Source organism: Schistocerca nitens, chromosome 8 (assembly GCF_023898315.1).
Source record: "Schistocerca nitens isolate TAMUIC-IGC-003100 chromosome 8, iqSchNite1.1, whole genome shotgun sequence".
Classification (NCBI taxonomy): domain Eukaryota; kingdom Metazoa; phylum Arthropoda; class Insecta; order Orthoptera; family Acrididae; genus Schistocerca; species Schistocerca nitens.
In genome coordinates this window covers 168,903,717-168,918,367 of record NC_064621.1, presented here as the reverse complement: position 1 = coordinate 168,918,367, position 14,651 = coordinate 168,903,717, and the positions used below count along the sequence as shown (strand labels likewise).

At 40.4% G+C, this 14,651-nt stretch overlaps 1 protein-coding gene across 1 annotated transcript in view; it reads left to right on the top strand.

Moving 5' to 3' along the window:
• The window catches only part of LOC126199465 (uncharacterized), a 197,977-nt gene extending 185,965 nt beyond the window's left edge, over nt 1-12,012 (top strand). The window contains exon 5 of the mRNA XM_049936386.1: nt 7,847-12,012. Coding sequence (XP_049792343.1) covers nt 7,847-7,983 — 137 coding nt within the window. The 3' untranslated portion in view covers nt 7,984-12,012. The remainder of the gene's footprint in view (nt 1-7,846) is intronic.
• The last annotated feature ends 2,639 nt before the right edge of the window (nt 12,013-14,651 follow it).

Here is a 14,651-nt window from a genome sequence, read left to right as displayed (position 1 = left end):
ATATTTAATTTAATATTTTGATTCTAACTATCTTCAAACTGAGAGAATAAAAATTTTTCGATCTTTGTTCGATTTCTACGTTTACTATAGGAAATAACAGAAATAAAACACCGAAAGTCGGTTATTTCTAAAACCGTTTATTTTGAGCGGTTTTAAGAGGTTAAACAGGGACGAAAATAAAAACATAGGATATGGAAAACTGATAGTTTGAGCTGTAGGTGCCACCACGTCTTAAATAAAAATTTATCTATTGAGTTCAAGGAGTTGTCCAGATTAAATGAATTTAGGTTAGATTTAAAGCCTGCTTTACCACTTCTCAGAAATTTATCGTTGTTGGTGAATTGATAACAAAATTTGTTTATGAATACCGAAATCTTTTCTGAGGTACTGACATCTTTAATAATGGGTAATGAAGGTATTTTTTCCTTGTACTATTTTAGGCAAGACAGCACTTTCTTTTCAGACTGTGATGACGACTTTCATCATCAAATATTTATATTGTGATGATGCAGTTAAATACAGAAATCCTTGAAGAGCTGTCTACAAGACGATTGTGGGCGAATGTCACATTATTTTCGTACTCGCTTTGTGCAATCAGAATATTCTTTCTAAATGATAAACTAGAAAATTCATTACAACACCAGTAACGTCGAAAAAATTGTCAATTCTGTTTGGCAAATGTTTGTTGGATAATTTATATAAATAAGAAATAGGAGTGGGCCGAAAATTGCACCTTGCGGAACTCCATTCATGATTTCTTCCCAGCCACTAAAATTTGCTCTCCTTCCAATACTGTTTCGATTATCATTTTTGCATTCTGTTTGCCAAGTATGATTTAGACAAGCTGTTTCCGAAACCATCAATTTCCTAAAACTTAAGTCTTTTTAAGAGAGTAACATGATCTTTGTAGTTGAACTCCTTGAAAATATCACAAAAAATACAACCCGCCGATGCTTTATTATGTATTGTCTATAACGTTTGGTTAGCGGATGTATAAACAGCGTTCTCAGTAAAGCTACTGAAATAAAAAATATGATTATTAAGTAAATTGTTTCAAGTTACATGTCAGTCTGGTCTTACGCGCATTACGTTCTCAAATACTTTGGAAAAAGACGTCAATAAAGAAAAAGACGTCAGTAAGGGAAGTGAGCGATAATTATTTAAATTTTGTTAATCACTCTTCTTATTAAGAAGTTTAACAATGGCATGTTTTACTCTGTCTGGAAATATTCCTGTGCCAGTGATACATTATGTATTTAATTAAGGACATTACTTTGAATAGATCTTAAGAATTCTATTGGAAATACTATCAACACCACAAAAGCTTGTATTGTGGATAACTTTTTTAATTCTATTAATTTCACTTAAGGATGTTAGTGATACTTCTAGTCGCTCATAGTTTTGTGGAATGACATTTATAATGTATTCTGTTGCTTCTTCATTTTAACCATTTAATGAAAAAATACCCACAACTTGTGAGTCATCAGTCAAAACATTGTTTTTTTTGTTTAATTGTATCTTGTGCACGTGCTGGTTGTCCTTTCTTTCTTTTGTTTCACAATATTCCATATAATAATACCCATCTGATTATCTGCAGTTTGAATTTATATTATATTTCTGGACATATTCTTACTTTCTTTACAATATGAATATTGTTTGTAGAATGTAAACTGACAATGGATCTTTACTTGTTCTGACCTGCATACAATTTCCCTTTATCTTCTAGAACAACAAATTAAGTCGTAAACATATTTCAACAGGATATAAAATTTTCCATACAAATTTTCCCCTATTGAATTGATATGTACTTACTTTTGAAAAACAGCAGCCCTTTGAACAAGTATTAATGCTATCGATAAGGTAAATTACTTTTAAGCTAGTTAATCGGAGTAGAAACAGTTCTGCATTTGAAGCCCAAAATGAATTTTTCAATACAGACCTTATCCAGATCAGATTGCTTTCCATTCTTGTATCAGTTAGCAGGCTAATTCAGTTATTAAAATGTAACTAGCTTGTAAATTATGGTATGTTGTTCTTGGTTCTCCTTCATGTTATGCAGTGTTGGTGTTTGGTGTCGGCTTAAAGACGTTTCACTTCTGGGTTTTGGAGAGCGAACAGCATGATGAGGTGCAACAGGGTGAACAAGTTTATTTGGGTTACTGTTAAGACGACTTAATAACTATTTACAGATGTTTTACTTACCTCCGATATTATTTTGGCCTATCGGCTTTATCAAGTGTTATCACTTTACCTCATAAATATCTCATAACCAGTATTAATAATTTGGTTAGTGAAACTAAGGTTATTGAATTACTTGTGTCAACTGTTTTAGGAAACACTTCACCACCTCACCAAAACGGCTGGTATGCTGCACAAGGTTAACTGAAGCCATATTTTTCCACGACTGTTATTAAAAAAGAAAAAAAAGGAAACTGCTCCAATAGTAGTGCTTAAGGTCTTGTCGTTACTAAGGGATGATAGGCGTGTATTGCATACACGCCATGTGGCCGACACAAACAAGGGTCAGCTAATGTTACAGGGAGGGATCGTCTTACTACTGCCATTTCGAGGTATCTGGTATCAGGCACTCAATCAGCACACAAATGACGACTACTTAAATGTACATGTAAGCGTATTGATCTGTTTATAGGAAACACACTTTAATGGCCCCCAGCATTCGACCTAACTATATTCATGATACGTCACCACACTCCATTAGAGAAGGAGACAGGGAAGGGGAGAAATGTGAATGGGTGCAGATGTAGAACCTTACTGAATCCATTTCCTTTGCTGAGTTTAAAACAGTCTTTAATTGCAATTTTTTTTAAAGTGTATAATCGGTTTAGATATACACTGCCGGAAAACATTAGTACACACGGAACGACGACCACTTGGCGGATAGTGGATATACTGATAATAGTGGCACCGTCGCTCTCCAACAGGTAGTGTAGTGGCAGACCTACCCGAATGCCATCTTTGTGTTCCCCTTAATGGGGAATGCTCACAGCCAGAAGGCTGGGTGTGGTACAAACGTGTGAAGCAAGAAGGGAACCATGCCATGGAGACGGACTCCTGCTTCCTACAATCGAGCCATTGAGTTTGAAAGGGGTATAATCGTGGCTTTCCGAGTGGCAGGACGGTCCTTTCGAAGAATTGTCACACAAGTTGGACTCGCTGTGTCAGTCGTGCGACGACGTTGGTATCAGTGGTCATGTTTACATTTTCACGCCTGTAGTATTGCCGTATTTTAAGGATTTAAGATCGTACAGCTACCACAGCACAGATAAGAGGGCTTGAGAGCCCAGAGCTGTCAACACGAACTGTAACAAACCGGTTATTAGGAAAGGGTCCCGTCTTCCACCCACACCACAGCGCCGACGTGCACGGCTCGACTGGTGCCATCAGAGGATCACTTGGAGTGGCACGGCTCGTTCTTCAGCGATGAAAGCAGATTTTGTCTGCGTGCAGGCGATGGTCTTTTGCACGTACGATGTTGACCTGCTGAGCGCTGTCTCGTAGAGTTCATTCACCCAGGACACACTGGCCGTATTTGACCCCATCCTAGGCCTTCTGGTCTGGCGTGCGATAAAATACAATTCTCGTTCATCTTTGCTGTTTCTGGAGGGGACACTATCCAGCGTTCGGTACGTGCAGAATGTTGTTAGACCCTTTCTTTTGCAGTTCTTGGAAAGGGAAGGTGATGTGTTGATCCAATGAAAACCAACGTGCTCTGCAAGACGCGCAGTAACCTCCCTGGACAGCACGACCTCCGAACTTGTCTCCAGTCGATGTAGTGGAGAGAAATAATGGACGAGAAGTGACTTGCGTGACTAGTTAACCAATATCTTTTATAGAACTACGTGAACAGGTCTAGCAGGCGTGGCATAGCGTATCCCAGATCAGTATTTGGCATTTTTACTGTCGAGAGGATGCCAAAGTCAGCGCCACATACTAAAATGCATGATTCAGCATGGGTCGATACCTTGTACCTCAGAACCGCTTGCGCTATTGATCTGTAGGTGCAATCGCTTGATGTACTCCATATCTTGCAGTATTAGCTCTTGAATCAATTGGAAACCTCTACAAGTTGTACTAACTTTTTTATTTATTTATTTACTTCTTTTTTTTTTGCGGCTGTGTATCAGCAAGCAACATATAGTGAAGATGATGACTCTATACTTCGGGTCATTTGTGTTTGTGTATCATACAGTTCTACTAATCTTTTGACGATGTTTATACACATAAGAAACATCAGTCACACGGAAATTTTCGGAGAAATACTCTACTGGCCATTAAAATTGCTACACCAAGAAGAAATGCATATGATAAAGGGGTATTCATTGGACAAATATATTATACTAGAAGCGACATGAATTACATTTTCACGCAATTTGGGTGCATAGATCCTGAGAAATCATTACCCAGAACAACCACTTCTGGCCGTAATAACGGCCTTGATACGCCTGGGCATTGAGTCAAACAGTGCTTGGATGGCGTGTACAGGTACATCTGCCCATGCAGCTTCAACACGATACCACAGTTCATCAAGAGTAGTGACAGGCGTATTGTGACGAGCCAGTTGCTCGGCCACCATTGACCAGACATTTTCAACTGGTGAGAGATCTGGAGAATGCGCTGGCCAGGGCAGCAGTCGAACATTTTCTGTATCCAGAAAGGCCCGTACGGGACCTGCAACATGCGGTCGTGCATTATCCTGCTGAAAAGTAGGGTTTCGCAGGGATCGAATGAAGGGTAGAGCCACGGGTCGTAACACATCTGAAATGTAACGTCCACTGTTCAAAGTGCAGTCAATGCGAACTAAAGAGGTGACCGAGACGTGTAACCAATGGCACCCCATACTATCGTGTGATGGTGATCGGGTGATACGTCAGTATGGCGATGACGAATACACGTTTCCAATGTGCGTTCACCGCGATGTCGACAAACACCATCATGATGCTGTAGACAGGACCTGAATTCATCCGAAAAAATGACGCTTTGCCATTCGTGCACCCAGGTTCGTCGTTGAGTACACCATCGCAGGCGCTCCTGTCTGTGATGCAGCTTCAAGGGTAACGGCGGTCATGGTCTCCGAGCTGATAGTCCATGCTGCGAACGCCGTCGAACTGTTCGTGCAGATGGTTGTTGTCTTGCAAACGTCCCCATCTGCCGACTCAGGGATCGAGACGTGGCCGCACGATCCGTTACGGCCATTCGGGTAAGATGCCTTTCATCTCGACTGCTAGTGGTACGAGGCCGTTGGGATCCAGCACGATGTTCCGTATTACCCTCCTGAACCCACCGATTCCATATTCTGCTAACAGTCATTGGATCTCGACCAACGTGAGCAGCAATGTCGCGATACGATAAACCGCAATCGCGGTAGGCTACAATCCGACGTCTATCAAAGTCGGAAAGGTGATGGCACGCATTTCTCCTCCTTACACGAGGCATCGCAACAACGTTTCGCCAGGCATCGTCCGTCAAGTGCTGTTTGTGTATGAGAAATCGGCTGGAAACTTTCCTCATGTTAGCACGTTGTAGGTGTCGCCACCGGCGCCAACCTTGTGTGAATGGTCTGAAAAGCTAATCATTTGCATATCACAGCATCTTCTTCCTGTTGGTTAAATGTCGGGTCTGTAGCACGTCATCTTCGTGGTGTAACAGTTTTAATGGCCAGTAGTGTATTATGCTGTTATCATTTTTCTTTTGTCTATCATAGTTTATTTATAAGCAATAATTTAATGGTGTTCCTCCGTTTCTGGATTTATAAGTGTAAATATTAACAAACAAATCAAATTATACAGTCAATAATTTCTATATATCTGAAGTTTACAGTAGTGCTGCTACTTTGAATGTGTCTCTATTTTCTTTGTAAGGAAAGCTGTTTTAAATTGTGCATATCCACTCTTCGCCCTCTCATTTCAATATGTCATTAATTTCAATGAATCGACCATCACAGTGCGATATAGTTTTACGAGATGTATCCGTAAACCCGTAGTTTGTTGCAGTCGTCTAATACATTGGTGGATATTCGCTTTTACAGTTCAGTAATGTAATTTATATTGACTTACCTAAGGCTCGTGTTGACACGCGTAATCATCAATGTTTTCCGCTTCAGTTGAGCCTACCGGCTCTTCAGTGACACGTATGTTTCAATATTTATTAATTTTGGGGTAAGATTTAATTTTGCACTAGATGCGAAAAACGGCCATGCTGCCCAACAATAGGGTTTACCCGGTTACGCGGTCATCTTAGTGGCCTGTGGAAGTCCAGGGACAACCCCATCTGTGCAACATACTGTGAAACTGGCCCCCCACGTGCTCCTGTCAAGTTGATTTTAGCTGTCAACACCAATGTGACCCGATCTTAGCCGCCGCCTGTGTGTCCGCGTTCTCATGTTTTTTTCTGAGTAAAGTGTCTCTTCCCTTTACAGTAGGCTGTCATGTTGCACCATCTTGGCTACAATATTGTTTTATATTTTATATACTGGTCTAGCAAAGCAGATACACTATGTGTTCAAAAGTATCCGGACACCCCCAGAAATATACGTTTTTCATATTAGGTGCGTTGTATTGCCACCTACTGCCAGGTACTCCATATCAGCAACCTCAGTAGTCATTAGACATCGTGAGACAGCAAAATGCGGCGCTCCATGGAACTCACGGACTTCGAACGTGGTCAGGTGATTGGGTGTCACTTGTATCATACGTCTGTACGCGAATTTCCACACTCCTAAACATCCCTAGGACCACTGTTTCCGATGATACAGTGAAGTGGAAACGTGAAGGGACACGTACAGCAGAAAAGCGTACTGGTCGACCTCGTCTGACAGAGACTGCCGACTATTGAAAAGGGTCGCAATGTGTAATAGGCAGACATCTATCCAGACCATCACACAGGAATTCCAGACTGGATCAGAATCCACTGCAAGTAGTCTGACAGTTAGGCAGGAGGTGAGAAAACTTGGATTTCAAGGTCGAGCGGCTGCTCATAAACCACCCATCACGGCGGTAAATGCCAAACTAGGCCGCGCTTGGTGTAAGGACCGTAAGCATCAGATGATTGAACAGTGGGAAAAAGTGTGGATTGACGAATCACGGTACATAATGTGGCGATCCGATGGCAGGGTGTGGGTATGGCGAATTCCCGGTGAACGTCAACAGTAAAACTTGGAAGCGGCGGTGTTATGTGGTCGTGTTTATCATGGAAGGGTCTTACACCCTTGTTGTTTCGAGTGTCACTATCATAGCACAGGCCTACACTGATTTTTTAGCCCCTTCTTGCTTCCCACTGTTGAAGAGCAATTCGGTGATGGCGGTTACATCTTTCAACACGATCGAGCACCTGTTCATAATGCACGGCCTGTGGCGGAGTGGTTACACGACAATAACATCCCTGTTATGGACTGGCCTGCAAAGAGTCCTGACCCGAATCCTGTAGAACACCTTTGGGATGTTTTGGAATGCCGACTTCGTGCCAGGTCTCACCGACCGACATCGATACTTCTCCTCGGTGCGGCACTCCGTGAAGAATGGGCTGCCATTCCCCAAGAAACCTTCCGGCACCCGATTGAGTGGAACCTGTCATCAAGGCTAAGGGTGGGCCAACACCATACTGAATTCCACCATTAGCGATGAAGGGCGCCACGAACTTGTAAATCGTTTACAGTCAGGTGTCCGGATCCTTTTGATCACATAGTGTATGTCTGATGATGATCTTGTAGATCGAAACTGACTCAAATGGGAAAGATCATTGAGATAAAATTCTAGGAATTTTAAATACTGGATAGATGTATCCCTCTCTGTGATCACGTCACATTTCACCATTGCTGCTGATGTTGCAGGTGAGCACACAGAAGCAATGCAGGGCGCCGGGTCGACGTCATTCGCTGTCCGGCTGTGGGGGCAGCCGGCGTCTGCGCTTCTCGGCGTCGCCGTTTCCTGCTGGTGGCGCTCCTGGGTGTCAGCCACAGCCTCCTGAGACGTCTAAGTCTGCACCAACGTCCCGTTGAGTCGGCCTGATACATACAGTGACTTGGAGTGGATGCTCGGCGCTGACTTACTGTGAAAGACACTGCTGGTGGAATATTTTTGCCAGCTAGCCAACACTGAGCACCGTCTATGACAGATCTCTGTCATGTCCTTTACTTGACTTCTCGCGTGCGACATGACTGAAACACTAGCATCTCAGTTCGCTGGTATATTTGTTAACTGTCCCACAGCACGTTGATAACAGTACTTTGTAGAAGTGCAAAGGACTTGCAATTCTAGAATGACTGCTACAGAAATTGTTACTAGCTTTAAGTGCAGACAAGGTTTGCATATCGACAGTTAAAAATGCATTACGAAATATAAACCAACGTATATATGATCCTTTTCGGAAATACTTTGCATTGTGATGATTGTTTCACAACTTATTTCTGTGTAAACATATGAAACTAAGGCTTAAATGATAATTGTTGAGTAGGTGTCTAAGAGTACGATAACGAGAAAAAAGTGAAGGAAGAAATTCGATCATGTTAAATTAACTTGTCAAGACAACCTTGTGCGTCTAAACAACACAGCTAAGGTGCTAAGGCGAGTGAGGTATGTCGCGGAATGGAAGCGTCTTAATGATACACATGCCCTATTGAAAGACATTATGTGCCATGTATATTACAGCTTTTTTGGGACCTTTGTACAAGTAAATTCCTAGAAAATTGTATCAGTGGCGGAATATTTTGGCTGCTAGGCAACACTGACTGCCCTATCTATTAGCAGACTTCTTTCGCGTTAGTTACTTGCATTCGTAGTTGATAATACCTACAAATTTATCCTCGCAGTTCATTACAGTCTTTATTAACCATGGCACAGTATGTTAATAACAGTGGTCTGTAAGTGTTACTGCAAAACCGAATTATAATTCTAGAATTTGAGGAAATATGCCATACTGAATTGAGATTAAGAGACCAATTACGTTCTTTTATCTTCTATAGCTTTTTATGACACAATCACATCATTTAACTGCAGAATCAGATGTAAATATAAAATATGCCGACTGAAATATTCGTTTTACGAATGAAGGCACATACCAGTAGACAACGTGACGATTTCACACCTCCTAAAAATCCTCGAGCTGTAACTACCGTTGCCTTCAGGGTTTCTGATAACGAAATGGAAACCGCTTGTAACATGTGTCTTCATTTGTGATTTTATTCTTTGTTATCATTACGTAAATAGCGAAATGACTACTAAAGCAGGTGCATCAAATAGCTGCTTATAATAAGTAGTCTTTATTTACGACAGACCGTTTCGGCTGTTTGCCATTTTCAAGTGTGTCTACATTGATGTGACGTCGATATTATATCGTTAGTGGACTGTCATAACTGTCATTGTCTGAGTAAGACGGTAAATGATGTCCATATGTTGAAAATAAAATGTTAATTATGTGACAGTAGTCTGACAGTTCCATTCTGGCGACGTTGTATGTTTTAATATATTGACATCATTTACCACCTTATTCACACAGTGAGAGTTATAAGACAGTCCACTAACAACATAAGTGGACGCCACATCAATCTAGACGCACTTGAAAATGCCAATTAAACCAAAACAGCCCCTCGTAGATAAAAATTACTGATTACAAACACCTATTTGATGCATCTTTTCTAATAAACATGTCATTATCGCACATATAGTACGTTGCTGGCCCAAAAGAAGAAACATTAAGTAGATAGTCCATCACAGATTTTACAGATTGTGTAATCTTTTTTTTTGTTACCTCTTTTTATCTATTGACAGTCTGTTGATGACTACCGGTTGGCCAAAACCTATTGAAACAAAGTAATCATGCAATTTCGTCATTAAAATATAAAAAATAAAAGAACATAACTATATAATGACCAGCCATGGACTTGCTACAGAAATAGTTCCTAGCATTTATTTTAGATACAGTCTGCGTAGTGGCAGTGCAGAAGGCGTTACGAAACGGACACGTGTGTTAGAAAGTGTATCTGATTGTACTGAAAATTCCTCTACACTGTGGTGATCGTTTCGAAACTAATGTCTGTACACTAAAACTATCTTGTACAAGTCACTGATCATAGACCACTATTTTTTGGAACAAAACGAGCTGTCCGCTACTGAGACGGTAACAGACAGTACCTACGGCAGAATTCGGAATCTGCAATAAATTTACCGACTCACATAATTCGTATCATGTGTGGTATCTTCAACGATGCTTTGTGTTAATGGTAGTCTGGTGATTTGAAAAGAGTCCATCAAATAAGCACTAAGACTGTGCAGAATTTTTTGCTATTTGGAGTGTTTAAAATTTTACTTAGAATGTTGCCTTTCTAAATGAGTTTCGCTTCCAAAATATTTACGTCGTAGTTTATTCTTGTTCCAGTTTCCTGATATCTATGACATGTTCTCAAAATCATTACCACAATACGAGTAGCATTATTATGTGACTACATAAATGCACTGCATTCTGCTATGAGAGTAATTCCAATTAGCAGATGCTCTAGTTCACAATCCTAGGCCTTTTAATTATTTTGGAAACATGCAATTGCTTGCCAAAGTCATATTCTGAAAATATTAAGTTCTGCATACAGATAAGCAATTTATCTAACATACCCTGTTCGTTCAATAAGTAAGACTACACATTTTTTCCCCTGAAAGCAGGTAGGTTTTATTCAGGATTCCATAAACCATACTATTCACCGCTCTTTCGGCTACAAAATCCTATTTTTCAACATAATCTCCGTTAAGTGCGACGGTCTTACTCTACATCATTGGAGGACCTGTATGCCCGCGTGTTCCCACTTGTCGGCGTCAGAGCCAGCCTTGCGCTGCATCAATAACTGCATCGAAAATGGTCACCATCAGCCTCGTAACGTGCAGGCATTTCCACACAGATGATTCTTCGTTGTTCTTTATGGTCTTGTGTTAGGCGGCGAGAACCCTTCGGACATACACGTATGAGTACCACAAATGGAGGATGGGAGTGTAAACACTACCAACATACACGGCCAGTTCAGCAACGAGGTGTTTGTGATTCGTCGATCACCTCGAATGAGAGTGTCCGCACGCTCCAACATTGCAGGCGTCACAGCTGTGTGCGGTCGGAGGTCAGGCGGCAGGCTGGAGAGCTTTGCGTGACCTTGTTCCCAGGTGTCCCTAGATATTCTGCAAGCGCCTATGAATATCTGCGATGCTCTAGTTTTTCCGACAAAAGAAACTCATAGACAGGTCTCTGCTTGGAACGTACATACGTTACAGACGCCATTTTGATAGCTAGGTATAGCGCTGTCACCTGTCGGATCTTCATGAAACTACAGGGCTCAAGCAGGAATATTTCCCGATACCACAGCAAATTCCGCATTTTTTCAACCGAAATTGGCTGAGAAATAAAACGTTGCATTACTTATTGAACGGGCCTCGTAGTTTTTGAGCTGCAGTGTGGCACACTTGCGTTTAAACACAACAGTAGTGAGAACTGAAGTAGATTCCTTACGAATTGAAAAGTATTTCTCTATCAAAAATAAGAAACTGTTTTGAGAATTTTGTTCAATAGAACGAAAACAACTGTTGAGTCATTGTGTAACGTTTAGTGCTTTTACAGACTTCCTCGCATTGTAAGTTCGCATATGCCACTAAGGTATAACTGGAGATTGTTGTGAAGTAGTTTGTCAGCATAATAAAAGATAATGCTAAGTGGAGAAAGGAGATGATATTAAAAAGAATGAAAGAAGACTTTCTATGATATAAAATAAACATTTCAACTTAATCTGTTGGCATCCAAATATTCCGCCTTAGGCGCTACTCTGACAGGGATATTTCGTATTATCTACGCTTCTTCGAGGTGAACTTTTCTCTCTCTCTTCTGTTTCCCTTTAAAAGACATTGTCTACCTTCTCTAAGTTACAGTTTTGTTGAGATGTGTGTGTACCTTTATACGAGCAAATTTCTAGAAAGTTGTATTTTGTATGACTGTATTTTCATATCTGTAACAGAAAGGATCAGTACAATAAACAACGTTAATGAGTTTTTTAAGTGACTGATTTGTCAGTTTTGAATAAATGTGTTTCCGGGAGGTTGTCGGCGTTGTGGCAATAATAAATTTTGTATATGTTTTTGTGTATATGATGGGTAATGTGCCACAAGTACCGACACATCCTTCTACTCTAAATTATAGACTAACATAATTTACTTCCATTACAGCCCTCTTTTCTTATGGCGTATAAAGATATTAATATGAATATCGCTGACACATATACAGTACAATATATATACACATATCTGCTCTCTTTCCACAAGGTATGTAGAAAGGGCGACAAAGAAAGTCGTCTGGTGTACGGGAATACTATGCGCCAGCCTGAACCATATATCTAAGTAACACTGGCGAAACACGGTATCAAACTGACTGTCACCTCTTCCTTTATTCACAAAGTCCACCATATGCCCCATACCTCCACCTGGAAATAAATATAATTTTCTTCGAAAGATATGTTTCAAAATTCACTGATATCAGTATCTGCAAAGAAGTAGCACTTACAGTTGTCTTTAATAAGAACTTCACAGCAGTCCACGAAAGGTGACTTAAGTACAGTACTTTCTAGACAAACGGCGGCAGAGATGGCGTGATTTATACTTGTTTCTCTCACCACACAACATCATAGTATATCAGGTTAGTAGGCAACACATTTGTGTTGCACAAATTAACCTATAAGGCACAATTTATTTCATTTTCAGACACTGTAGTACGGTGCTTGCATTCAATGTACTAATTCCAATCTCAGATATGTCACTTCTGAGTAATGCCCCTGTTTTTGTTGCGCTTTGCGGAAGTGTTTGTCATCTCCATAACGTCACATAAGTAGTCAGACTGCGGTATTAATGGGTCATATTCAGTGTCTGGGGGTGTACTGGAAGGCACAAATCTGGTTCAAAAGTTATTATTTAAACACAGAGGTTCAGTTTCAAAAGAACTGGCAGGATTTCAGTATTAGTGGCTCTTATGAACAATAGAAAGCAACAATCCGAGCAAAGGAATTCAGCTTTACGCCCTGCACTTGCGGCTTCACTCCACTCAACAGCCATGCCTGTCAGGAGATGCGAAACTTGACAGACTCCCGAAAGACGAACGACGAAGCCCGCGGTTTACCGATTCTGACGTGGCCAGAATGCAAAATCAATGAGAATTTTCTTTTGTCTAAGATGTTTGTATGTCAATGCGACAAACGGTACATTTGCCACACAGCGTTTGCGAGGAGGAAACGTATGACTCAAACAATGCATATTATAGTAAAGAAGTTTGAGATGATGAAAGGGATGAGAAAATAGACAACTCATTTCAACTTATTAAAACAAAATTTAATTTCTACGCCTCTACTGGAAGATCCTGAGATCTCAGTTGTTGATTAATTACTCACTCTTCCACATATACACTGACACCCATTCCAGTGGCCATGCTTATGCTGTTTTCCAGACTGCGAGGGTAAGGTAACTGACAGTCAAATTCCTAATGAGAGGGCAGACAATGGCATTTGCAGTATGCTACAGAGAAATACATATATATTTGTTGACACATACTAATATTTAATTCATATTACAAGTACTAGTGTAAAGTCATTATGAATTATCTTAGTTGCCTGGCCTACTCATATTCAGTTGCATTAGTGGACAAATTCTATGTACGTACACTAGCCGAAGGACACAAATGTGATGCAGAGATGATTGTATACCCGATAGCTTAGGAAAAAGAGTAGTTTGTTTGATTCAACGTCATTGGTGCTATATACAGAAAAGAATAGAATTTACACAGATTCATTGCCGTCAGGCTTAACACAAGTACATAAAACGCACATTCACATGCTCTACGGACACTAAAAGAATGTTTCAAACAAGAATTTATGCACCGAATGTTTTTTACAATAAGCACTAGCCTTTGTCAGAGAGTTTTGATGTGCATCCCGTCTGATCAGATACCACATTTTACAATTTTTCTGTGGCATTAAATGTGCATAAATGGCAACTAAAATATCTGAAATAATTTCGTGAAACATGGAAGCAGATAAAACACACACAATGAAAGATAAAACAGCAGACTATTCCAGATTATTTACAAAAAATCTTTCACAGTGCCGAACAAAATTGAGTTAATTCTAAAGAGCTGATAATATTAACTAGAATAACTAGACTGAAAAAAATCGCAACTACAATAAATAATTAATATAGAGTAATTAAATTTGGGGAATACATCTGACTAGGTAACATACTTAAGTGATTAACATTCAAAGATGACAAGTTAATGTAAGCGCGAGATAAGCCATTGGAAATTTGAAATTATGGTACTATTATAAACTATGTAACTGCCAGAATGTTGAATGCAAGCATACAAAATGTATGCATTATGTTATAAAGGTGTCACTTTGTGGGATTGATTTATACCCCTGTTGCATTTTGTCGGTCAATAAAGGGGCGGTTAGTGCTGGTTGTGGATGACGCTGGAGTTGTCGTCCAATGATGTCCCATAAGTGGTCGACTGGTGACAGATCTGGTGATCGAGCAGGAGGAGGCAACAAGACGACAATCTGAAGAGCATGTTGGGTAACTACAGTCGTATGTGCGCGAGCGTTCTCCAGTTGGAAAACAGTGCCTGGAATG